This window comes from Furipterus horrens, unplaced genomic scaffold (genome assembly GCF_987537825.1).
Source record: "Furipterus horrens unplaced genomic scaffold, mFurHor1.1.pri manual_scaffold_5, whole genome shotgun sequence".
Lineage (NCBI taxonomy): Eukaryota > Metazoa > Chordata > Mammalia > Chiroptera > Furipteridae > Furipterus > Furipterus horrens.
The window spans coordinates 176,192,825-176,219,914 of NW_028327175.1; the positions used below are offsets into that span (position 1 = coordinate 176,192,825).

Here is a 27,090-nt window from a genome sequence, read left to right on the forward strand (position 1 = left end):
TCTCTTCCACACACAGAGTGAAGCTTAAAATGCATACTTAGTTGTGTCACACGCCTGCTCACAATTAGTGTGTCATCAGTTTCCCTCTGTTTACAGGACAAAGATCCAAGTCCTGCTGTCACCTATAGGGTGATAATCTGGGTTGACCCTCCTCTGCTGGCCTCTTTTGGGCCCTACAGTCTCACTCTCTACTGTCAGTACTATGGTCTTCTCTCAAGTTTACCTCTTTTGCACATCAGAACCGTTACCCAGGTCCTTCCTCCTGCCTCTAACCCTTGCCCTTGTCTACTCATCTTCAAAGAAGCCTTTTCTAATCTTACCTCCAAAGTCTTGGTCAGGATCCCACTATTCTTTTCATAACATTGAAACTTCTAGTATCCATTTCAATTGTACTGAACAACTTGCTTACACTTAGCCTTGCATAGAGTAGGTACTCTACATATATTTCAGATGGATGTCTTTTTCAACTCCCTTTCTCTTCCTCCTACTTAAATGTTTGCTTTTCAGGGTTTGATCCCTTTCAGGGACAGAAAGTTAGTTTTTCTTCTTGTGTTCTGTATTGGTGGCACCACTTCTGCTCAGTCCCCACACTCAAGTCCTTTTGGTTCTCTCTGATTTAATATTGTCCTTCTCCTTAATACCACATATCCTATCCAGTCCTGCCAAGTCTATCTCTACCAGGTGCCAATGCTTCTTCCCAGCCTCTATGGCTCCTGGGCTATGAAGGAGTTTATCTCTTTGCTCTAATACAGCCCAACACTATCTCCAGCCCAACCTCCCCTAAGGAAGGGTCACTGTCAAAGCTCCCCCATGACTATAGGTACAACAAAAAACACCACGGTTTAATATTTTTGTCCTAGTCCACTTACCTCTTCACTCTCTTATAACATTTCTAAATATGTCTTACCTTCAGACAATCCCTATGTTCTAATTCTATCCATTTTCAAGGTCTAATTCAAATAGCTCTTCCAGGAAACCTTGTTTCAGAAACCGTTAAGTCTCTTTCTTTGTATCACACTGTCTCCATACATTATTTGCTTATGTGTCTTAATTCCTCTTTAAATGAAAGGTCTTAAGAAAAAAGTCAGAAGTGAATGCTTCTTTATTTATTTTCTATTGTCTTAGGACATCATATTGCCCAGGTATATGATCCCTCTTTGAAGGTCCCACCCCAGCACCCATGATAGGGTGGCATTTAAGGAAAAGCTCAATCCACGTTTACTACAGTTATGATTTAAGACAGACAGAAGTAAAATAACGTGCAAATCAAGATATGATTAAAGGGGAGGAAAAAACCCCAGTGGATTCTACTTTCATATATAATACAAATTGTTATTTCTTGTAGATAGTAAATGAAGCCCTTAGGCCTTTTGCTGGGTACTCACATAGTGTCCTATGGTGCTTGCATAGGTGTCAGCAATCCAGGACATCTCCCGCTCGCCCGTGCTCATGTCTGGCGCAGGCACGTCAATGCCAGGACCTGAGGGCACAGGGAAAGGGCACTGCACCAGTTTTGAAGATAAACTCTTGTCAAACACAAAGATCTTTGTAATTCTCTATAACAAAGCTACCATGGCTAGAAAACTTTAGATTTCATTTAGGAACTAATTAAAGTCAAAGGAATGCTTATTAAATGTCTCAATACAAAATTTATACACACACAATGTCAGATGGAACTTCTCCCACAGGCATCTACTTGGAAGATAGTTACACACAGATATAAGCCACTTCATAGGACTTATGGATAAAGTTTGAAAAAGGAGTGTAAGACCTGTACACTGAAAATTACAAAATATCACTGAAAGAAATTAAAGACCTAAACAAATGGGAAGACATTCAGTGTTCTGGACTGGAACACTTAATATGGTTAAGAGCAATACTCCACTAATAGGTCTTCAGATTCAATGCAATCCCTATCAACATCTCAGCTGACTTTTTTGTAGAAATTGGAAAGCTGATCCAATGCATGAAGTCCAGAACTCAGAGTCAGGATAAAATCACAATCTGAAACTCTCTGTGGAAAGGGAAGTCAGAAAATAACAGAGAAAGAACATCAGTTCCACAGATTTGCTCAGGACTAGTTCTGTGCCCTAGAGGGAGAGAAAGAAATCCTTCTGCGTCTGTCTTATGCTACAAAGATTCTAGGCCCAGAGGTCTGGTTTAGTTGCATTGTGGGTTAATGAGGAATGAGGCTTCTGCATATAAGCAAAGAAGTCAAATTGCTAGTACTTACGCTTTCAGTGTTTCAATGAATCAATATTTAACCTTTGGAACTCTAAGATACTTTGTCAATATAGAGAAAATTAAGCTGAATATACTCTGAATAACGGGCAATAAACACAACTGAATAAAGAATGAAACCACGCAAGGCTATTAAATACTCTTGAGATTTAATAGAAAAAGTATGATATAAAAATTATGAAGGCTATCAATAGGCTGAACATGAATCCTAAGTTCATAGGAACTTATCAACAGGGGGGAGAATTTTGGGGAATAAAAATACAGAGGAAAGAAAAAAGAAGAAGTAGATCTTCTTTCCTATGTTAACTAGTCCTCTTTAGTTTAACTATATGGAGAAGGCAAACATTCTATTAAGTAATTTCGTTTTTTATAACAAATCAGAATATTTCTAGAATAAGAAATAGAGAAAAACTCAGTGCATGAAAAATAAAGCTTGATGTATATTTATACATCACAGAAAATGATATTCCTATCTCACAAAAAGAACATATGACACAGATTATAATCAATATGATACAAAAACATCAACCAAATGAAGATCAGTACCTTCAGAAATTTAGTCTGGCAAATGCTCCTAGTAACAAACAACAAGAATCTCAGGAATCTGCAAAATCAGTCAGTGATGGCAGAGTGAGCCACCGGCATGAGCCTCCCCATCTCTCTGCCTGTGCCCACTGCTTTGAAGGCTTAAGCCTCCAACTCCAAAGGGCATCAGATTTCTTACTGTTATCAGAACAACAGGATTACTGTTGTAATACTTTTTACATATTAAAAAATGTTTATAATACAGGTATTATTTAGTTCCTAAAAAGTTTGGCCTTGGTCTTTCTGGAAGCCACAATAGAGGTTGTACAATGCTATTATAGTGAGCAAACACCTTTACTATGCACAAGGAGAACAGGTGGACGTGATCTCTCTTGGTGTCCATGTTGCATACTGGAAACCTGAACTTTTCTAGTAGAGATGTGTCATAAATAGGTCTAGATATCTTACCATATTTATCACAAAACCCAGTTTCTCAAAGTAAGAAGGGCAACTCTATTCATGCACATATAAATAAAAGTAATTAAGACAATTTTTAGATAGTCCCATTCTATGGGGAACCCTACATGGCAACACATACCAATAAACCCCTTCTTAGCCAGTTCCATGGTGAACCGCCTTGTGATCTTTTCCAATTCATTATCCTGTAAAGAAAAAGAAAAACAAAACGATGAAGAAACCTTTAACAGAAAAGCCACTTGTAGAGAAAATAGTTGCATCATATTTTCTATTTATAGGACATTTTCATGTATTTCTTGTTCTTCTCAGAGGAACCCATAAAGCAGGCATTTCCATTTTAAAGATAAGAAAATAAGAGTACAAAAATTAGGTTATACAAACAACAGAGTATAACTAGGGTTCAAATCCCAGTTCCTGTTCTCTTTATTAATGCAAGACCCTATGAGCAGTCCCTATGGTATATTTTCATTTAAAGGGAATTTTTTTTAAAGAATAAAATCATATATATTTATTATGTTTGTATACAGATGTTAATTTGGTACTATAAGACAAAGTAACAATTAGCTTAATTACCTTGGAACTGATAAACATTAAGATTTTTACCAGATTAGTTAAGATATTTGTCACTAGAATCTTGAGATCCTGATACAAAAATCTCAGATCACAGTAATTTGTAAACATGGATATAACTGCCTAAGAATACAAAGGTATTAATGACCTTTTAACCAAGTAAGAAAATGGAAAAGGACATTGATGTTAAGCAGGTGACCTTTTATATGGCAAACACTCAATGAGTTAATTATTTACTTATTTTTCCATTCTAAAAAAGCAAGAGGCCATTAATCTCACTGGTATGGGGGACACACAGACACCTAATAATTTAAAATGCTTTGTAAATGCACCATGTGCACAAATGTCATTTGTATACTTACAGTATAGTTCTTGGGATTGATCTTAACACCAGCTTTGGCACCCCCAAATGGCACATCTGAAATAGAAGGCTGAAAGTTGTTATTCCATATAAAGCATTACAAAATTAAAAAGGAAGAAAGTACTATGCAATATTATAAAAATGTGTGATACTTTAAGCTTTAATTTCAGAAAATTCAGGTAAAAAAACCCATACTGACCTCTTCTAAAATGTACTTTAAATTTCTAGTAAAAAGAAATTATAAGCCTAGGCAAATTACAATGTATATTTAATCTGTATAATTTGCTACTTCTGAAAGTAAAAACAAATTTCTTTCCTTCTACTATGATTTGGTTTTACGTACAGAATATAGAAAGGGCTTCAAGCAAAGGTCTACACTTAAAAAAATTCAATTAGTTGCTATAAAAAGTTCCCCATTGAAAAAGACTAAATCTTAATTAACACTAATTGAAAAATGATATAAGCCTTAAACTGTGAAACAAACAAAAAATTCAGTTCTGACAGTCTATTTCTCTAACATCTTAAAAGTAACCTTGTATATAATAAATATATTTCCCCAAGGAATTCTTATTAGGTCACAACAAAGGAGATCACTTACCAACTACCGCACACTTATATGTCATCAGAGAAGCCAAAGCTTTTACTTCATCTACACTCACATCAGTGCTGTAACGAATACCTGGTAGTGTTTAAAAAAAGGGAGAAGGGTGAGAAAGAAGGGGATGTACTTAGAACATCCTTGTGACAGATTAAAAAAAATGCTACAAATGGAAAATGTCCACACTTTGTACATTGTACACCTGGTTATCTCCAAGAACACTCAAAGTAGCTTATGATAAAAAGTTGATATAGAAAGTCAAAAGGAAAAGATGCTAAGTAGCCACCCAGGAAGAGCTACAGGAGAAGCAGTGGATTTTAAGTATTCTGATAGCCAAGAGAAACAGACTGGTGCTGAAGTCCAGTTTTTGCTCTCGGGCAGGAGTATCTAAGAGATTCAAATAGAGTTCGTAGGGATTTAGAGAGGAATAAGAACTAGTTCTGCCCTTCAGAAACTTACAACCCAGTGAGAAGTAACAGTAACTATGATTTCACAAGAAAATTACCTTAAAGTGAAGGTTTTTTACACTTTTATGAAGGCAACTACCTCAGCAAATGGTGTATTTACTTTTTAGTTTGGGTAATCTGGTAGCAGGGAGCTCAAGAATTTTGCTTTCTGAAAACATACAGATATGGGCAAATGGATAGTCAACAAGTTTTACAGATTCAACTTGGATATCTGATGTCTAAACAGAGGTTTTAACTTCAAACGGGTATAGAGAGCTTTACTTGTTACTCCCCTGACCCACTGCTAGCCTCTTTTAAAAAAAATCCTCACTGGAGAATATATATATATTATTGCTGAGAGAGAGGGAGAGAGAGAGAAAGAGAAACACTGACTGGTTGCCTCCCATACATGCCAGGACCAGGATCGTACATCCCCAGACCAGATATTGAACCTGTAATCCTTTGGTTACCCGATGACACTCCAACCAACTGAGCCACGTGGGCCAGGGCTGCAAGCCTCTTTCAACCAAGAAAATAGGGAAGTTGAGCAATTCCTAGGGATGAGCAATTCTTCCCTATATCTGTAAGGACAGGAGGTGGCCAAGCAGACAGACAACTCTTAAGTCTTAATGCCCATGTTTAGAAGTATAGGTGTCTGGTAGAGGGGACATTAAAATTAGGTATGCTTACTAGTTTGGTTTTAGGGGTCTTGACCAATCATCCTTCTAGGTTTTGCAGACTTAAGTCACATTGCGAACTCCACAATCCACTGCTTCTTGACCCCAAGGAAGAAGGCCTGAGTGAGGCTGCTGTCTGACTGCACTCTGGTTGGGGTTTCCTGACACTGTGTGTGTGATGAAGGATATCTGGATGAAGTTGGGTACAACTTCCACTGAGAGTCCCAAGAAATGAGGGACCCAGGCACATTTCAAAGAATTCTGGGGAAAAAAGAATTCAGATAGAAATATACAATATCTAAAGAACTGGCAGTTTGAGAAAACTTCCCTAGTCATTTTTAAAAAAAAATCCTCACCTGTGGATATATTTATTGATTTTAAAGTGAGAGGAAGAGAGAGAGAGACAGAAAGACAGTCAGTCATTGATTGGTTGCCTCCCATGCCCCAACTGGGAGTCAAACCTGCAACCTAGGTATTTGCCCTGACCAGGAATTGAACCCGCAACCTTTTGGTATATTGATGATGCTCCAACTAACTGAGCCATGCAGCCAGGGCCCTAGTCATTGTTAAAAGCTAGTTTTTTATATCTCAGAAAACATCAGTTTATACATAGATGATATGTTTTAAGAGAATTTTATCTTTTGTGTATGTAATCATAAAGAGCAAATTTTGAAGCTGAACATATTTTGGGGGCCTACTGGAAAAATAAGTGATTATATTGAGAAAGGTGACCTCTTTGAACAACTATGTCTTACATGTAATAGGTTCTCAGAATATTTGTGAAATAAACTTACCTGTTATTAAAATTTTAAGAATGAGTTCTGTAAGAAATCAAGTTGAATGAAAGTCTGACAACTACAGAATTAAAGAAACCACAATCATCTAGATTGGTAAGAGAGGCGGAGATGCAGAGATGCTAAATGGGGTGGTCCCACACCCACATGTGGGGGATAAATTTCAGGAGGGATATCTAGGGAGCGAGGAGTCCCAACCCCACACCAAGCCCCCAGCCCAGGGTTCCAGTGCCAAGATAAGTGCCCATAGCTTCTGGTGGCAAAAACCAGAGGGGATTGTGTTGGTGGGAGAAACTGCTGGAAGCAGTTCCTCTTAAAGAACACACACATGGACTTACGCAGACTCATTCCTTCTGAGCTCCAAACTGGGCAGCAGCTTGAAAGGCATGACTGGCATATAAGGAGGAACTGAAGTAGCTGACATTAATGTGAGAGCTGGGGGACAGCTTTCTCCCAGATAGAAAGGCTGACAGAAGCCATTATTCCTTCTCTGAACCATTCCAACAGAGCCACAGAGCTGACTGGCGGGTGCCATATTTGAGACCCCTTAAACCACCGTTTGCCACTCCCCCAGAGATCCTCCAAGGGTTCCTGCCACCCAATTTATGGGCCCACCCAAGCTTTTAACAGTGTTTTTCTCTACATGAATGGCTGGTCTTGACTCATGCTTCATACCTACCTAAATTCTCTCAAACAAGCAATAGCTGGCCTCAGTGAGCCCCCAGGCCTGGAACTAGCAGAAGCCAGCCTAGGTTCACAGCTTGGCTTCACCTAGCAATCTCCAAACCTAGCACAAGTAGCAGCCATCTCAAATTACTTTGTAGCTTATGCAGGGTGGCCCCAGGCAGCACATAGGTGGGGGCTGACCTTGGCCTGTACCACCAGAGAAACCCCAGAGCTTGCACACCCTGTGTATAGCTATAGCCAACATCAGAGCACCACCACCCTGCCCCTGCATAGGTGATCCTCCAGAGGTTGGAGGTTGGTGGTTGGTGGTCAGTGGTCATAGCCAGTTCTTGCAGCTGACTGGCCTGGGTAAATCCATCCCATTGACCTGCCAACAGCAACCAAAGCTCAACTACAAGAGGAAGGTGTACTCAGCCCACATGAAGGGCACACCTCGAGTACCCAGCTTGGGTGACAGGGTAAATTATACCACTGGACCACACAGGACATCTATGTACTACATTAGGCCATGCTACCAAGAGAGAGGTCATAGCAACTGTACCTAATACATAGAAACAAACACGGGGAGGCTGTCAAATTGAGGAGAAAAAGAAACATGGCCCAAATGAAAGAACAGATCAAAACTCCAGAAAAATAACTAAACAAAATGGAGATAAGCCATTTATCTGTAGCAGAGTTCAAAACACTGGTTATAAGGATGCTCGAGGAACTTAGCGAGGACCTAAACAGCATAAAAAAATCCAGTAAGAAACGAAGGACACACTAATTGAAATAAAGGACAATTTAAAGGGCAACAACAGCAGAATGGATGAAGCTGAGAATCAAATCAATGATCTGGAGCATAAGGAAGCCAAAACAACCAATCAGAACAACAAGATCTAAAAAGAACCCCCTGAAACGAGGATAGTGTAAGAAGCCTCTGGGACAACTTCAAGCGTTCACATCATAGGAGAGAGAAAGAGAAAGAAATTAGAAATCTATTTGAAAAAATTATGAAAAGAAAATTTCTCTAATTTGGTAAAACAGACATGCAAGTCCAGGAAGCAGAGAGTCCCAAACAAGATGGATGCAAAGAGGCCCACTCCAAGATACATGAAAATTAAAATGCCAAAGGTTAAAGCTAAAGAGAGAATCTTTAAAAGCAGCAAGGGAAAAGCAGTTAGTTATCTACAGAGGAATTCCCATAAGACTGTCAGCTGACTTCTCAAAAGAAACTTTGCAGGCTAGAAGGGACTGGCAAGAAATATTCAAAATCATAAAAAGCAGGGATCTACAACCAAGACTGCTCTACCCAGCAAAATTATCACCAAGACTCGAAGGGCACATAAAGAGCTTCCCAGACAAGAAAAAAATGAAAGGAGTTTATCATCACCAAACCATTATTATATGAAATGTTAAAGGGGCTTATTTAAGAAAAAGAAGATGATCAAAACCATGAACAACAAAATGGCAATAAATATCTATCAATAACTGAACCTAAAAAATGAGTGAAGAGGTGAGGGGATTAAGAAGTACAAATTAGGCACTGGATGGTGTGGCTCAGTGGATTGAGTGCCAGCCTGAGAACCAAAGAGTCATCAGTTTGATTCCCAGTCAGGGTACGTGCCTGGGTTGTGGGCCAGGTCCTCAGTTGGGGGTGCATGAGAAGCAATCACACACTCATGTTTCTTTCCCTCTTTCTCCCTCCCTTCCCCTCTCTCTAAAAATAAATAAATAAAATCTTAAAAAGAAAAAAGAAATACAAATTGGTAGTTTTAGAATAGCCACGGGGATGTAAAGTACAGTATAGAAAATGGAGTAGCCAAAGAACTTATATGCATGACCCATGGATTGAGCACCAGCCTGCGAACTGAAAGGCAGCTGGTTTGATTCCCAGTCAGGGCACATGCCTGGGTTGCTGGCCAGGTCCCAGGTTGGGGGCAAGTGACAGGTAAATTGATTAATGTTTCTCTCTCTTTCCCTCTCTGCAAAAATAAAATCTTAAAAAAAAAATAAATAAAATGTGAAAATCATGTTAGGCCAGGGACCAGGGCTGGATGCAGTGTCCAGCACTTCCTAATGAGCCACCCCACCCAGTACCATCTGCTGGTCCCTGCACTTGCTCACCTGGGGAGGTGCAAACACTGCTTTTAGGCTTCAGGTCAGGATTGCACAGGATAATGTATGTGCGGTACTACTTCAATTTCAACTATTGTAACTGCTATTGTAAGTATTACAAACTAGTGGCGTGTGCCTATTTTTTAGAAAGTCTAACCTGACAGGTATTTAAACAAACTTAATGAACCTCGACTTTCATATTTCGCAAGATAAATTCATGGGGATATTATAAGTTTACTATTAATTAGTATTCTTCCTATTACACATCAAGCACATTTTTCATATATTTTTAGAGCTGTTTAATTTTCCTTGCTGTCTTAAGTGGAGGAAAAAGTTATTTTCCCCTACCCAGTGCTTATAATTAATACATTCAGCGGGAAACTAAAAAAAAGTCTTGCAATAGTAATATTCATAAATCAGATAGCAATCCTAATACGGTAAGTATCAGCTAATGGAAAGAAATCCAAAAAGATTTTCACTTTTATGAAAAATTGCAGTGTTTTCATTTGTTTGGCAGCAAGCCATCACAGAGGCAGCATGCACCCTGAGCAGCAAGAGTGGCACTGCTTTCAATATGTGTTTTGTTATTTTAGCTTTTATGTGTTATTTGGTATGTTATTTTTTGGGTCTGGTAATTGCTTCTTTGATTTACACCATTTTAGCTTACAAAAGGTTTCACAGAAATGCTCAATTTTTAGGTAGCTTTCGGATAGCAGGGGAAACTTGTATTCTAGACATAGATGTTAATTAGAAACTAGACCCCTCTTTCTATTGATACAAAAGGGTGTAAATAAAATGTTAAATTCGTTGCAAAAGTCCTAGAATGATGAGTCTGAAACTGTACATGTATAACAAAAAAACATGTTTCCTCTGGATAGAACCCAGGAATTCTGGTTTGTAAAGTGAAATTTTCTTTTCCAGACACACCCACTTAGAGAGTTCAACAGCAAGACTTTGAAGCAGTAGCTGCATAAATTTACCTCACACCACAGGGATTTTTTGTAGGCTATGAACCAATGAAGACCTTCCAGTAACCAGAGGCAAGGGAGAAGCTATCAGAAAAGAGGGGACAAGTGAAGTTGGCAGATATGCTAGAACATTGAACTGTTAATCTGGAAAATAAAATGTTTCAAAGTACCATAAATAAAATACTTTGTAGCAATACTTGAAACAAAACAAACTCCAGTAATAAAGGCGTTACCCACACACAGGGAAAGCTAGCTGTTCTTCCTCCTCTGCGATTGGAAACCAAAGACAATTACTAAAAATATACTGTCACCTGAAAATACTTAACCACATTTTATCTGACACTAAGAATATGACTGCAAAATAAGATACACTCCACTAAAGTTGTAAATTCGGTGTATTAGGAGAAATTAGCGGAATTGGAGTTCTGAAGGACAAAATGGTATGATACAAACTTCAAAGTTCTGAAAGAAAGGGAATACCTAGCATTATTGGATGCCTAATACCTCAAGAACACTCAATTTGAAGACAAATAACAGGTAGTAAACCAAAATGAATCAAGAAGGATCATACTTGCAGTCTGAATACTCTCTTTTTATAAAATCAAGACTTTTTTCCTTTTCTGTGAGATGGGAAGCGTGACAGAGAAGGCTAAAGGCGAGCAAGAGCAAACAGAGGTCAGATGGGGGCACAGGGACAGAAACTGGAAGGAAGAAAATTTTATTTTAGAAATGGGAGGAAAGTAAATTGTGTTTTTGTTTGTTTGTTTGTTTTTGGTATCCTAAAGTCTTGGAGCACTTCTGTTAGCCTCTGTTGACACTAGCATAATTAATTTTTGGGAATCAACTGATTCTTAGAACAATAGTGCTGCCAAGTGTAAAAGATTCAAGGAATGGAGGTAGATATTTTCAATGAAAAGCTGGCTAAACTAAAAAGCATATGGGGTGATTACACAGGTGTGGACCACAGGACTGATACCATTCTGATGGACTAACAGAGTAAACTGTACTTTCAGTTTACTAGAAACTAAAGAAACACCACTGACAATATTTGTTATTCATCAATCATCAAATTTGGTAAAGTTGGACGATGGGCTGGTGATAGAATTAAGTACCTACTTTACAACAATGGGAATTTTGAAATCATCCTTTTTATTCTCAAGGGAAATTAGCTATTTTGAGCTAACTAGTATCAAGATGACTCAAAAAACATTAATGAAATGCAGACATCTGCAAACTACACACAGCACAAAGCATTTCTCTGCCTTTTAACTTAATTACCAAAGATACTCCTTACTATTCTCAAGAGCAGTGGTTCTCAACCTTCCTAATGCCGCGACCCTTTAATACAGTTCCTCATGTTGTGGTGACCCCCAACCATAACTAAAGCAAAGTGATTAATCACAAAAACAATATGTAATTATATGTGTTTTCCGATGGTCGTAGGCAACCACTGTGAAAGGGTTGTTTGACCCCCAAATGGGTCACAACCCACATATTGAGAACTGCTGCTCAAGAGTCTAATGATTGGTATACGCTAAGATTTTCTAGGAGAAATAAAAATCAAGAGCAAAACCTAGCTACAGTTGCTGTGGTGATGAAGAAATACAACAGCTGGGAAAAATTAGTGAAAACCACAACTTGAATTTGCTTGAATGTTTTTCCTCTTGCCAGTTGACTCAAACCCGGACACACAAAAAAGCTCCTAGCAACTAAGTCACCATTGTTTCATATGACAAATCATTAAACACATTCGTGAAAATTCAAATGGTTTTTAACATTACGTGCAACTGTATATATTAATAGGTTTGATTTAGTTATCAGAAATCAGATTTCCAACTGTTTTCTATAACTTTTAGAAACTACTCAATAACCACAAGCTCTATCACAAGCATGGAATCCCCAGAAAAGCCTTAGAACTCACTAGTACTAATCAGCAAGTGATGACCATACAAAATACTGTAAGTCTCAGATAAAAAATCATTCAGCACCAGGAAGGAGCATTTAGTATGGGAGCTAAGCAAAATCATACACTTTAATTGTTTTTCACAGCAACCACGTATTGTTAAGAACACAGGGAAAGAAACACTTAAGTGTTTTAACCATTACCAAAATATTTTGAGCATTTTGAAGACACAAAGTGTTCTGGGGAACACATTTAATTGATGTTTGAAAAAAATGGAAAATATTTCACTCCTTCTTTTCATCAAAATTTAAATAGAGAAAAAGCTGAAGTCTCCCGTGATTACTACTGGTGACCCCTTGTGACCCCAGTCTTCTATTTAGGGGTGACCATTCTTAGCAACTTAAATATATATCTTTTCAAATCATTTCCCTGCATCTATGTACACACATATCTATAGAATATATAGCTTTCTTTTGTGCTTAAGTATTTAACTTATTGCGCAATGAATGGAATAAAGAATATGCATTTAAAGGGGGATCCTGCTAATTTTTAATGGATTCCTTATTCTGATAATGCTAACAGTAAACTTAGTTACAACTTCATACCAAATAGGTCTTGGAAATGATCCTAGTTAAATTAATGAATATGAACTTGGAAAACATTTAGCAAAAGATAACAGTAACCTGCTAGAAAAAGGCTCAATGGGGTAAAGGCTTGAAATTTGATATCCAGTTTCATATAAATTATTCACAGGTCTATCTGATATTTGAGATAGACTTTAAGAGAGGAAAAGAATTATAGGGAGACAGGAGACATGGTATAGGCAGGCACCACAGGCAGAGACAGGACTTTGCAAGGGTAAGATTGAGAAAGAATATGCCTGTATTTCCAGTGTTCGTAAAGAGCACTTTAAACAAGATTTCCTTTATTTTCAAAACCCATTCCTCTTTACTAATACTTTTCTGTCCCTGATATCACCATTTTTCCTACTAGTGTCTCGGGCTAGGAATTTGAGCTATCTTCTTTAATCCATGTATTCTACCTATTGGGTAATACGATCGTTTCTTCAAAATGTTTTATCTTTCCTTTACTTTTCATTTCCTCTGATATTACCTATCACTTCATTCTCAGTTCTACTGTTGTTGGGCTTTCTGCCCCCTCCTAGGTTTATCATGTCCCATCCAACAAACCTGAAGGAAAACTTTCTGCTCACACACTTCTGACACCAATGCATGGGGTTTTCTACACCAAGCAATTCTCCAGTTCTCTGTGAACACCAACTGAGTGTCCTGTAATTTAATTCAACTCTGACACCGACTAACCAGAGTTAGTACATACTCCACAGGCTAAGGGCCCATTCCCACAAGACTCGTCCCCAAATCAGTTACAAGTATTGAGTGCTCAGGGTACCCACAGTTTTATCCAACTTGGCTAACAAATTGGAGGCTTCCACAACTCCCTCCTCAGGTTTGATAATTTGCTATAATGGCTTACAGAACTCAGGGAAACACTTTACTTATGTGTACTGGTTTACTGTAAGGGTCCTGAGTACAGGAGCTTCTGTCCCTGACAAGCTGGGGTGCACCATCCTCCTGACACATGAATGCCTACTGGGAAACTCTCTAAACCCAGTAGTTTAGGAATTTTTATGGAGACTCCCTCACACAGGCATGAGGAATTATGAATTCAGCCTGCAGGTCCTCTCCTCTCCCTGGAGGATAAAGGTAGGGCTGAAAGTTACAAGGTTCTAATCAGGGCTTCATCTTTCTGGTGACCAGCGCCATCCTGAAGCTATCCAGGAGCCCATCAAGAGTTGCTTCACCAGATATTCCCATTATCCAGGGAATTACAAGGGTTTTAGGAGCTCTGTGTCAGGAACTGGAGTCAAAGGCCAAATATTAGAACAAAAGAAACTCCTAACACCCCATCACTCAGGAATTACAAGGAAATTAGGAGCTCTGTGTTAGGAAGAGGGTGAGGGCGATGCAAGAGACCAAATAAACACTTACTATGTCACAAAACCTTACTTCTTACTGTTTACAAATACAGTCTGTCTACATGACCCCATCACTCACAGTCCTGCCCCCTGCCTTAGCTGAAGACACCCCTTTGCTTCTCTTTCTTAAATGACCTTTCCCCTATTCAATTTCTATACAGCCTTCCCTGCTTCCAGAGCAAGACAATCTCTCCCTGATATCTTCTTTGAACTCCTATTACAGCAACACATTGTTTGGTATGTTTTCAATTTCTCATTTATTGACACTTTCTGGAAAAGAAAAATGTAGAAAAAATTTACTGAGCTTAAAGCAAAGAGAAAATGATACAGTACAGAAGAGATTTTGAATTCTGCTCTATTTTGGGGACATCAATGAAAAAATACTTCAAAAAGCAAACAAACAAAAAATCAGCTTTGGGTTTTTGTTTTAACTCTCTTATGGGTAGTTCCCCAGCACAGAGCATGGTACCTGACACAGGCAATTAACAGACATGCAATAAATACATTAACTATCAGAAATCCCCATGAACTATAAGGAATGGTTCTTTAAAGTTTAAAACTGTTGCCTACAAGGGAAAAAGCCCACATAACTGAAAAACTGATTTATTTGGAATACAGTCTACAGTTTGTGATGAACATAGCCCTTATTCAGTAAATCCTCAACATAGGTAGTATTACTCTTGATTATTCCTTTACTGTTTCTCTCTTGGTAAGATCTAAAGAAGAGTTCATGTAAATCCTAAGGCTCAATATACAAATGCTTTTTAAAGGGCCTATGTTGACATATATTTGTGATAATGATAAATGGCAAAGGGATTATATTACTGACAAGCTTTATAATTCTCACTTGTCATGTTCACATTTTTTTCTAGCCAAGAAGTAATTCAGAAAAATTAGGTCTCACAGTCTTTCTCCAAGAATAATCAAAAGGAATAATAGCAACTCTTGCTATACAAAGACCTTCTTAGTTTTTATTTAAGGAAGAGCCACTTGGAAGACAGCCATTTAAAAATTATCTCATTGAAAACCCTTAGCTACATGTAATAACACTTTTTTAGAGAAATGCATTGTTCTGGCTACACATTAAATTGTTAAGACACCAAAGCTCTTCAAACCTCTTTCAATGGAAAATTATCTTTTAAATGTTATTTCATTAACTAATTAGAATGGGCCTTTAAAGATATCTTCTTTTCCTTTTAAAAATATTTCTTTTTTGGAGAAAGGGAAAGGGAGAGAGAAAGGAGAGAAACACCGATTGATTGTCTCTTATAAGCTCCCGTTCAGGGACCCAACCAGCAACCCAGGCATGTGTCCCGCCCAGGAATCAACCGGTGTGACCTTTAGCTCTGCCGTACCACGCCCAATCAACCGAGCTACCTGGTCAGGGCTAAAGATATCTTCTGTGAACGAGTTTTATACACAGTTGTTTGGATATGCATTTATTTCCTGGGAAGAAGGTAGGTCTTCTAATCCTTTTAACAAATTTTGAATGATTCAAAGTGTCAGGAATCATGGTGTCCATGGCACGACTTGGTTCTCTTATCTCATGATATATCCTATAACGTTTTACATGAAAAAATCCCAGATGATAATGATTAAGGTTGGTGCTGAATCAGGTGACTGGAGTCTGAATCCCAACTCCACTGCCTATTAGCTGTATAACCTTGCCAAAGGAGACTTCACACATCAGCCTTAGATCCATATTTGAAAATTGGAAACAAGATTGTATTCCATGAGGTTGTTATGAGGAATAAAAGCGATGGTGCATGAAAAGCTTAGCAAAACACCTGGTATATACACAGAGCTCAATGTTAGCTATCACTGTTATCCCTTGCATTTCAGTTATCCTTTGTGAAGGAAGAATCTCCCAGATTATCACTGCCTTTGTGAAAGGTAATTAAAAAGGTCTGAGCAGGTGGTTTTCTTGCCCTTCATAAAACCTTTCCTTGCTTGGTCAATAGTATTTCATACATCAACACTCCAGTCTTGATAGTGAGAACTTCAATCTGCATTAATTTCTGCATCTGAAAAGAGGATAATATTGATTCATCTGGATATCTAGCCCAGTTTCAAATAAGTTTTGGATATAAGACAGTTCATTGTTATTTTGTGGGGAAGAGTTGGGGTTAGGGATGCTTCTTTTTTCATTTTGTGACTTCCATTGCTATTTGACTATTCAAATCATATATATCTATTTTAACTGGGGTTTGTTGGGTAGAGCAATTAATTATAGGCCATTTAGGGATCGTCGTCGGCAGCCGTCCGTCTCGAGAGACGATGGTGTAGCTTCTTAAGAGTCTATCTGCACCGCCGAGAATGGCTGTGCAGTCCGACTCGGGAGTGACATAGTATCTGTCTCCTCCCGTGTTGAATCGACATCTTGTGATGACGCTGAAGCTACAGAGCCTGGGCAGGGTAATATGGAGGGTCTGCTGTTGCCCATGTAAACCCCCCTCTCTTCGCAGCTGAAGGGTCCAAGGGAAAGACGGAGTCAATACAGCTTGGCTTCAGGTGCGCCGCAGGAGTTGCCGGTGTTGACTACAACGTCAAACCGCCTTAGGGACTCCGGCTCCGGATTTTCTGTCGGGGTTTACTCCCTTAGCCTTTCCCCTGAAGAGGTATGCCGCAAGGCAGCGGAGGTTTTTTGGAGTCACAGTTTTCCTTCTCTGCTGTGCCCTGACTGGAAGATCGAACCAGCGACACTTAGCTCGCAGGCCGACGCTCAATCCACTGAGCTAAACCAGCCAGGGCATATTTAGGGATCAATGCATTTATTAAAATGATAATAGAGGCTTTTTTCTTTATTATTTGTATTATAAAAACCTAATTACAATACAAAATAAATAGGATATAACTTAGAAGTCTCATGTCAGAGAATACTGCCTAGGAATTCTTCAACATCCAAGTTATTATTAGTTTTTAACTGATTCCTGGCAGAACCCTCAGTATTTTTAACATAATTGGGCAAAAAAACAAAAACAAAACAAAGCTGTGCTAAACCACTTTTTTCCCCACTGTAAGTCAGAAAGTTCATGTTCAACTGTTATTTCTTGAACTTAAAATTTCAACACTGCCAGTTTTATCAGAGTTTAATACATACTGGTTCTTGTCCTCCAATTTTTGATGTCCCATTCCTGCAAAGTGTACTTTGCATATAAAGAGCAGTGTTTGTCTTCCAGCATGTGGAGTTTTTACTGGAAAAGCAAACTAGCGAGATGGGTTCACACAAAGTTATGGGATGACTCAATAACGATCTGGTATATCTAGATCATTATAACATAATAGTTAGAACATAACCATTATTTAGCTCTTCTGTCCTTAGTAGATTTGGCCTGCGGGGGGGTGGGGGTGGGGGTGAGGAGAGTTGGTTTAGTTAGAGGCATTTGGCTTCCTTTTCCCTCATTCTGTCCCCAAATGAAAAGCCTTTATAATATCAACAGAGTTCCATATTCAACTAAAAAGTATTACAAGAGCAGCAGCAACAACAAAAAACCTCAGGGCTAAGGGCAAAGGTGTAGAAGACACACAAATTATCTGTCATCTAAATGAACTTTCAGACTGAGTTAATCCTAAATTTAATTTACCTATGAAGGCGGCATTTTATCTGTGGAAGCAGATGCAGACACACATTTACATTTAAAAGAAATATTAGAAAGAGTTAGTTTATTCAAAGTTAGCCAAGTTTTAGTGGCTGTCAATTGAGCAAAAAGAAATACACCAAAAACAGTTTCTTTCTTCAGTGAAGGTATTACCAGTACTTTGTGCAGTCTTCCCCAAAGAACCACCTTTCACCACACAATTATATCCCAGAGGCTAAGGGGGACTATCCAAGCCTTAGCTGCCCTTCCTGCCTCCACTCCTGCATCCTGTTGCCCAAAGACAAGAACAAAGATTATCTACATCCTACTGTTTCCTTTTTGCATTCTGACTCTTAAAAAAAAACCAGCCAATTTGTTAACATAGGGATCACTTTTTCAGTGTACGGATATTTGTAGTTAAATAAAAGATTTAGGGTTAATGTCTCAAAGGACTCTATAGTCCATCAACTTTAGTTAAATGATGATAATTCAGAAGATTCTATGATAGGAAGAATCAGACACAGAGAATTTTGACTTAATAGTTTTAATATGAAGAATGGAGGGGAAAGGACAGGCTGGAAGAGAAAGTTAAACTGCTTCAATATCAATGAATTGCCACTATCTGTACTTTCCCCTCAGTCTTACTTTTAAATGATAAACTTCCTTTAAAAGGTTAGAATGGTCTGAGGTAGAACCATGGCCAATAAAATAACAGAATTTATTCTGAGAACCTTAACAGAAATAATCCTGTATGTTTTCAAACACATAAATAAGAAATTCTCAATGTTCATCTTGGTTGAAAATATTAAGGCCTCCATTAAAATGCTCCTTCAGAGCCTACTGCACAGTCTTTTACAAACCCTTAATAGATGAAAATCTAATGGCTTCAGATAAATATGGTATGTGGGAAAAGAGAAGCATAAAAGTAATATGCATTATTAAATATTTACTTGGAATAAAGTACACCTACAGCCCGGTCTTAAAACCACCTATTGCCCTTACAAAGATTCTAATTAGATTGTTGCTTTGCTTTAACTTGAGAATTTTACTTTGGAAAACTCAGGCATATAAGGTCATTCTTGAGGAAAGGTAAGATACAGAAAGCTGAGGGTTGGGAAAAGGATAAAAAGGAGCAGACAAGTCTTTTTTTTTTTTTTTTTTTTTTGGCAAAGAACATTGGTAGAGAAGGCAGTTGAGTGAGAGTGGGGAGAGAAGTGTGCTAAGGTATGCCTAAAGTATGCTTTAAGAGGAAAAGGCTTAGTCAGGTTTATAGGGATTATCTAAAGGTCCCCAACCTTTCTGGCACCAGGGACCAGTTTTGTAGAAGACAGTTTTTTTCATGTACTGGAGTGGGGGGATTGTTTCAGGATGATTCAAGCGCATTACATTCAAGCTCACCTCCTGCGGTGGGAACCAGTACCCAGCCCACAGCCTGGAGGCTGGGGGCCCCTGATCCAAAGCATCTTTTAAAATCTCATTACCTAATATATTCTGTATGGTATTTCTAAAGACTAGAGTGGAACCAAAGAGGTTAACAACTTTCTTGTAAGTTAAAAACAGCTTTACATGTTTACTGAAGAAAAACCCCACTGAAATAAGTTCCTCTTAGAATACACATTCTCTGCAATGAGACAAGTGTGATAGGCCCTAGCAGGTTAGCTTAGTTGGTTAGAGCATCCTCCTGATCCCTGGGTCAGGGAACATACAAGAATCAACCAATGAATGCATAAATAAGTGGAACAATAAGTTGATGTTACTCTCTAAAAAAGACAAGGACGACAAATGGGTAGAAGAATCCTGGAGTGCCATGAAAGAAAATCATGGAAGTCTATAGTATCCAAATTTTTCCTGATTATCTATTTAGTATACTGTTCATTATCTTAAGCACACTAAAATGTTTTTAAGGGCTTTCATAGGGATATAATCCTCCCCAAGCCTATTCTCTCCATGCTTTCAAATTCCAAAAGAGAATAAACCTATCACTTTAAATGTCAATTTTCTTTTATATTATCTTACAATGCTTGCTATTACTTATCAGTTAAAATTCAGTTTCTCAATGTTTATATGTTGGGAGTTAATAAAGCTCTCAGTGGCATACCTTCTTGTAAATGGGATAACGGAACAGAAAATTGTTCGTCCACTCTACTACAAGCAAGTGCTATAATAACAGTGCTTCATGATGGCTGAAGCAATTCGTTGCTAGGTTCAATATTTTGGTATTAAAACTGCTGTGGTGACAAGAGGAAGAGGACTGACAAACTGTGGTAAACTTTAGTTGTTTTAGTGAGTTTGTAGAGTTGTGATTTATAAAGATAGGAGAGGGCTTGGCATATAAAGAACCGAAGAATGTAAAGAACTTCCTGGACTAAATCAGATCCTGCAGGAAAAGACCAAATACATTAGTTAATTTGTATATCTTTTAAGCAACCAGAAAATACTGACAACTAGACAGTAATATGAACTTGACGTCCATTTTAAAGAATCATTGCAGCTTAATATTTGCTAACTTTGCTTCTTCCTCCAACATTCTTGTTTACTTTTCTTGGTAATCTGATCTTGTATTCCCAGTTTAGAGAATAAGGGAGTGGTTGGAAAAAGGAAGGCAATGTAGGAGATTGACAGTGTGTACATTTTATATAATTTTGGAGTTGGAAAGGGAAATTAGAGGTCAAAGTGGTTCAGATGTTGATTTGAATAGAAAACAGTAAAAGATAATTAAGCTCTACAGGTACATCCTAAAAAGTAGGTGGGGTCGATCAAGATTCAGCAAGTAAATCATTAAACAGTATGAAGTAACCTTTGCTCCCCAGCTGAGAATACCAGCAATGCTCAATTTTTCCTGGTAGACAGATTTCTAAAAATTATCCTTAGGAAGCAGCTGGTATAATAGAAACCTGTATGAGGTTTGTGCAGACAAAGGGCACAGCCCTATAGCCTCTGTACAAACTCCAGCAAGACTCTTCACCTCACTACTTTAGGTTACTTTTAAGCACTTTACTGGAGGAAAAATGAAAAAATAGAACGCTCTTATTTTCTCAAAGAAAGCAATGGACTTCAGAAGCCAAATCGACATTCAAAAATTTAAACTATGTATAGGATAACTTAGTCGTTACCAAATTGTACTCAACTCCTTTCTTCACGTCCTTATCTTTTCTCCAAGCTCAAATCCAGTGCTAGCCAGGACCAGTACACACCCCCAGGGCTATTTCATTCCATTGGCTGGCGGGTCATCCTGCGGTCAAAACCTTTTAGATTTACTGTCAGCACGCCCGGTGTTTGTCAGAGATGTTACACTGCTCATGCATTACTTTGCACAAAACGAAAGCTGTCAGAGTAGAAATATAACTTAAATTCATTTGGTTAATGAAACCGTCTAGATTTTAAACACAGAAGGCAGTTTATTTTGTATGTTACTGCATCATCTGTCACTGATGTAAAGAGTGAAAAACATCATAAAATAATTATTTCATAATATGCATTCAGGTGAGTCACAGAAGCCCACAAAAACTTGCAGGAGGCACAATCTCATGGGCCAGTCATTGGCTTTTCTCGAAGTGCATTTTGTCAGGACCCATCCTGTATCACACACACTAAGATCAAAAGAGTAGTGCAGCGTCTACTCTGCGCACAGCATCAACACAGGCAGAAGCACGGAGGGAGATTGGACCAACTCTGGTGGGTAAAGGCGGAAAAATCACTACCTATCCGAGCCTGACACACCCGAGGCGAGGGCTGGGAGTGAGGAGAACGTGGGGGAAGGGCCAGTGTCCTATCCTGCTCTGCCGAACCCAGACGCGCACTGGCCCGAGGCAAGCAGGAGGCCCGGCCGTGGGGGACAGCGCGAGGGGCACACGTCGGCGCTCACCTCCCTTGCAGGGTGTGCGGTGCTGGCTGTGCTGGGCTCGGTATCCTTCGATGACCTCCCAGGAGCCGTCGTCGCGCCGGATGGGGAAGGACAGGCTCAGCACATGGTTGCAGGGCTTGATGATCCGCAGGATGCCGCGCACCCGGTTCCGCTTCTGCTCCTCGCTCTCCCGAGTCCTGAGGTCCTCCACCAGCTTGTCCTCGACGATGCTTGCACCGCGGTCGAAGAAGCCCTCCACCATCTTGAAGAAGTTGGGGTCGTCCTCGCGGTCAGCCGCCGCCTCACTGTAGCGTCGCCGGGAGGGCAGCGCGAGCCCCGGCAGAGGGGCTGCGGCGGCGGGCTGCCCGCGGGCCCGACCCAGCAACGCCGCCGAGTCGGCTGCCGCCGAGCCCAGGCCTGCGGGCCCGATGCGGGACAGCAGTAGAGCTTCGCCCAGGTAGCGGTACATGGCGGCGGGGCGGAGGCCGCGGAGGAGAGGAGCTCTCAGAAGCTCGGGGACCCTGGAAGGGAGGAAAGGCCCAGCGTGGGCTGCCCTTTTAAGCTTCAGCTTCCTGCCTTTCTAGCTGTCCCCTCCCCTTCGGCGCTCACTGCCTAACCCAGAGGACGGACTTTGGGGCCGCGGGCCAATGTCGCTCGTGAATGGCAGGACGAGGGGCGCGCGCCGCCCGGGGAAGCCCGGCCTCCACCTCCTCCGCGGCCTCGCCCGGCCTTCCACGCGGCGGCGCGTGCCGGTGGGGGCGCGCGGGGCAGTCGGGGGCGCGCAGGCGGTGACGGGCCCGCTGCGCATGCTCACAGGGCCGTGGGTAAGGTCGAAGGGCCGCGCAAGGGGTCTGGGTCCGCAGGAGGTGGTGTTTCAGGTCTGTACTCCTCCCGCGCCTGAAGGGGTGGAGGGAGTTTGAGGGGGAGCTCTTAGGGGGAGGGGGCGCGTTGGCCCCTGGAGGGCGCTGAGAGGCCCGTGTCAGGATTTCGCTAGGGTGAAGGTGGTGCGGTCTGGCGGCTGGCCCGGGTCAGTGAGTCATGGGTGTCCCTCCTTTCCGCCCTCAGTCGGGGCGGGACGGCCATTCTGTCACCCCCTGGGCCGGTCCTGGGCGGTCCTGAGGGAAGACAGAGAAGCCGCGGTTGAAGGCCTGCCTAATGGCTTGGCTGTTTGCACGGAGACTGTGAAGAATTTTGTCATCCGGAGCTGGATTTTTGAGGTGGCTTGCAGAAACTGGAAAGGAGAAAACCTGGAATTTGGGGAATCCCTTACCGACTAGCTTTTACCACTTTTTAATTTTGTCTCCTTTAACCACACAGTGATGTTGAGATAAAAGTTTTGTAAATCACTATTGTAGTTTTCTAAAATTTACTGACTGTACTTACCCTTTTAAGTGTGGAGGAAAAAGCGGTGCTGTAATAAATCATAACTTCTTAACTGGGCAGATCTTGCTGGGTAGTCACACCGCTGACATACAGCTACTTTAGTAAAAGGCTTATCTTTGCCTTAAGTAAGCCCTGTGTTTTGTGCGTCTAGGTTAACACAACTTTGAAATGCCACCTTTTCAGACTCCTTACAAAGGGTGACCAGAGTCTGCCTTGCTTTCTTCCACTTTCATGTAATTTTCCTAATGGTCTCTCTTTGATTCCAAATGCATAAAAGAAATGCATAACTGTTATTCTCAAGAGCATTTGAAAGCTTGATTCCTGGCAATATCAGTTTTGGCTCAAATGAACTCAAAAATTCTCTACAGATTTTGATGTTGCTTACATCGACAGAAATATTGTTTTGAAATAGTCTAAAAACAAAGACACTCCAGGAAATTCTTTCTCAGTAATGTATAATATATATTAAATGGTCCAGAATAGGATTTGTAAACTTTAATCTTCATGAAGGTTTAATTATGTACTTATGCATACTTGATGAGAAATGCTCCTGTGGGCATATTTGATGCTTGTAAAAGTCTAATATCTCAATTAAAAAATTTTTGATTTATTTACTGTTTTTTTCTATTACAGTTGTCCCATTTTTCTAATATCTCAGTTTTTAAGACAGCTACTAAAGGCCACATACTAGCTTTAGTGATCCCATTGTATTTGGTGGTTTTAAAAACCACCTTTTTGACCTACAAAACTACTGTGCTTTCTGACATTCATTTTATTCATCTATTAGAATATGAAAGAAAATATTCTGAAGTCTCACAGTATCCTGCAAAAATATCACAATGTAAGGTGACAACCTGGACCAGTTAAATTACACTCATCTATCTCATTGTACTCTCAGAGCAAAAAAGATGCAGCTGATATTTTACTTTGTTTGCTAGATAAAAGATAGTCACAATTTATATTTCTATTGTGTTTTCTAGTGAAAAATATTCTCTGAACTGAATCCTAAATTTGTCTTGTTTGTCAGAAGGTACCAAATTTTCTTTTCATTTGGTAGTATTATCATTAACATTGCAATTCTCCCTTCCCCCAAAGCCTTAATGTTCCAGAACACAGTGATTAGAATCAGTAAACATATGAACATTTTTTTTCTCTTCAGATGAAATTCTTTGGTATGTTTTGAGGAAAGTGGTTTAAAATTTAGTTTTATTGCCCTTAGCTCTTTCTTGATAACCATTGCCTTCAGAAAAATAAATGTTTAGCTTTGTTTCTTCCAAGTCTTGTTCACCGGAATTGAAGGAGGAGGAAGGGCTTTGGAAGGAGTGAGGAAATTATTTTTAATTAGGAGTCTTGTGTGTAGATATCTTACAAAATGGCTCCACAAGAACCTTATAAAGTATTTTTATTTTAAAAGTATTCATTATGTTTTTAAATTGTATACATGGTGTGTAAAATTTCAAACAGTACAGGTAGGTTTTAAAAAGAATGACATTATTCCCTACTCCCATTTTGTAATTAGTTGGAGTGTTTCTTTTCACACTAAAGTGTAGGTAGTATTATAATTTTTTTTAGCTTTAGTATATTTTCTTCTGATAGGTGCATAGTGGTACATAATTGTGATTTTTGTTTTGATTTTATTTTTATTTTTCTATTACAATTGTCTCACTTTTTCCCTCATTGCTACCCCTCACCCAGCCCACCCCTTCTCCCACAGTCCATCCGACCCCGTTGTCCATGTTCATGGGTTCTTTATATTAGTTCCTTTGCTAAACCCTTCCCCTACTTACCCCCTTCCCACCCTCCCGGCTTCCCCCTCACCCCTGATAACTGTTACTCTGTTCCTTGTTCAATTTTGTTCATTTGTTTGTGTTGTTCATTAGTCTTCTGTATTGGGTGATAGCAAATGATATTTTTCTTTCATTGCCTGGCTTATTTCGCTAAGCATAATTCTCTTTAGTTCCATGCTTGTTGTCACAAATGCAGGAGTTCCTTCTTTCTTTCTGCTGCATAGTATTCCATTGTGTAAATGTACCACAGTTTTTTAATCCACTCATCTACAGATGGGCACTTGGGTTGTTTCCAGCACTTGGCTATTGTAAACAGCACTGCTATGAACATAGGGGTACATAAGTTCTTTTGAATTGGAGTTTCAGGATTCTTTGGGTAAAATCCTAGCAGTGGAATCTTTGGTTCAAAAGGCAGTTCCATTTTTAGTTTTTTGAGGAAATTCCATATTGTTTTCGATAGTGGTTGCACCAGTCTGCATTCGCACCAACAGTGCACTACGATTCCCATTTCTCCACATCCTCGCCAGCCCTTGTTGTTTGTTGATTGGTTGATGATGGCCATTCTGACTGGTGTAAAGTGGTATCTCATTGCGGTTTTTATTTGCATCTCTGATGGCTAGTGATGTTGAGCATTCTTTCATATGCCTTTGGACCCTCTGTATATCCTCGTTGGAGAAGTGTTTGTTCAGGTCCTTTGCCCATTTTTTAATTGGGCTGTCTGTCTTCTTGGTGTTGAGCTATGTAAGTTCTTTATATATTTTGGAGATGAAACCTTTAATCATTGACAAATATGCTTTCCTATATGGTTGGTTCCTTTTTCATCTTGCTGATGTTTTCTTTGTTGAGCAGAAGCTCTTTAGTTTGATGTAGTCCCATTTGTTTATTTTTTCCTTTATTTCTCTTGCCTTAGGAGATGTGTCAGTGAAAATAGTGTTATGTGGGAAATCTGAAATTTTCCTGCCTATGCTTTCCTCTAGGAATTTTATGGTGTCACGTCTTACTTTTAAGTCTTTGCTCCATCTTGAGTTTATTCTAGTGTGTGGTGTAGGTTGGTGGTCTAGTTTCATTTTTTTGCATGTCCCTGTCCAGTTCTCCCAGCACCATTTGTTGAAGAGGCTCTTCTCATTCTATTTATGTTTCTTCCCCCTTTGTTGAGTATTAGTTGACAATAGAGGCCTGGGTTTATTTCTGGGCTCTCTATTCTGTTCCATTGATCTGTATGTCTGTTCTTATGCCAGTACCAGGCTGTTTTGATTACAGTGCCCTTGTAGTATAGTTCTATGTCAAGTATTGTGATTCTTCCTATTGCGTTCTTCTGTCTCAAGATTGCTGTGGCTATTCAGGGTCTTTTTTGGTTCCATATAAATTTTTGTAGTATTTTTCTAGGTCTGTGAAATATGTTACTGGTATTTTAATAGGGATTGCATTGAATCGATAAATTGCTTTGGGTAGTATGGATATTTTAATGATGTTGATTCTTCCCATCCATGAACATGGTATATGCTTCCATTTATTTGTATCTTCCTTAATTTCTTTCTTCAGGGTTATATAGTTTTCCAAGTACAGATCTTTTACCTCTTTGGTTAAATTTATTCCTAGGTACTTTATTTTTCTTGTTGCTATAGTAAATGGGATTTTTTTTTTCTAGTTTCTATCTCTGTTATTTTATAGTTGGTGTATAGAAATGCCTTTGATATCTGAATATTGACTTTGTACCCTGCTATTTTGCCAAATTCACTTATTAGGTTGAGTAGTTTTTTTCTTGGAGTCTATAGGGTTTTCTATGTATACTATCATGTCATCTGCAAATAGTGACAGTTTTACTTTTGCTTTTCCAATTTGGATGTCTTTTATTTCTCTTTCTTGTCTGATTGCTGTGGCCAGAACTTCCAAGACTATGTTGAATAGGAGTGGAGAGAGTGGACATCCTTGCCTTGTTCCTGATCTTAGGTGGAATGCTTTCAGCTTTTGTCCATTGAGTATAATGTTGGCTTCGGGTTTCTTGTATATGGCCTTTATTATGTTGAGGTATGCTCCTGCTATTCCCATTTTGCTGAGTGTTTTCATCATAAATGGGTGTTGTACTTTATCAAATGCCTTTTCAGCATCTATTGATATGATCATGTGTTTTTTGTCTTTCATTTTGTTTATGTGGTGT

The 27,090-nt window shown here is 39.4% G+C and overlaps 2 protein-coding genes across 7 annotated transcripts in view; one reads left to right on the forward strand and one right to left on the reverse strand.

Moving 5' to 3' along the window:
• Positions 1–22,509, reverse strand: part of GLUD1 (glutamate dehydrogenase 1) — a 37,546-nt gene extending 15,037 nt beyond the window's left edge. The window contains exons 1-5 of the mRNA XM_090278349.1: positions 21,784–22,509; positions 4,773–4,853; positions 4,176–4,231; positions 3,365–3,428; positions 1,386–1,480 (exon numbers count right to left, since the gene is read on the reverse strand). Coding sequence (XP_090134475.1) covers positions 1,386–1,480; positions 3,365–3,428; positions 4,176–4,231; positions 4,773–4,853; positions 21,784–22,231 — 744 coding nt within the window. The 5' untranslated portion in view covers positions 22,232–22,509. The remainder of the gene's footprint in view (positions 1–1,385; positions 1,481–3,364; positions 3,429–4,175; positions 4,232–4,772; positions 4,854–21,783) is intronic.
• A 34-nt stretch (positions 22,510–22,543) lies between these two features.
• The window catches only part of SHLD2 (shieldin complex subunit 2), a 206,886-nt gene continuing 202,339 nt past the window's right edge, over positions 22,544–27,090 (forward strand). For 5 of the 6 annotated variants that reach the window (XM_090278341.1, XM_090278345.1, XM_090278343.1 and 2 more), the window contains exon 1: positions 22,544–22,640. The gene's annotated coding sequence lies outside the window, so the exon portion shown is untranslated. Of the gene's footprint in view, positions 22,641–22,827; positions 22,980–27,090 lie in introns of all 6 variants that reach the window. The other variant, XM_090278342.1, reaches the window with a different exon arrangement.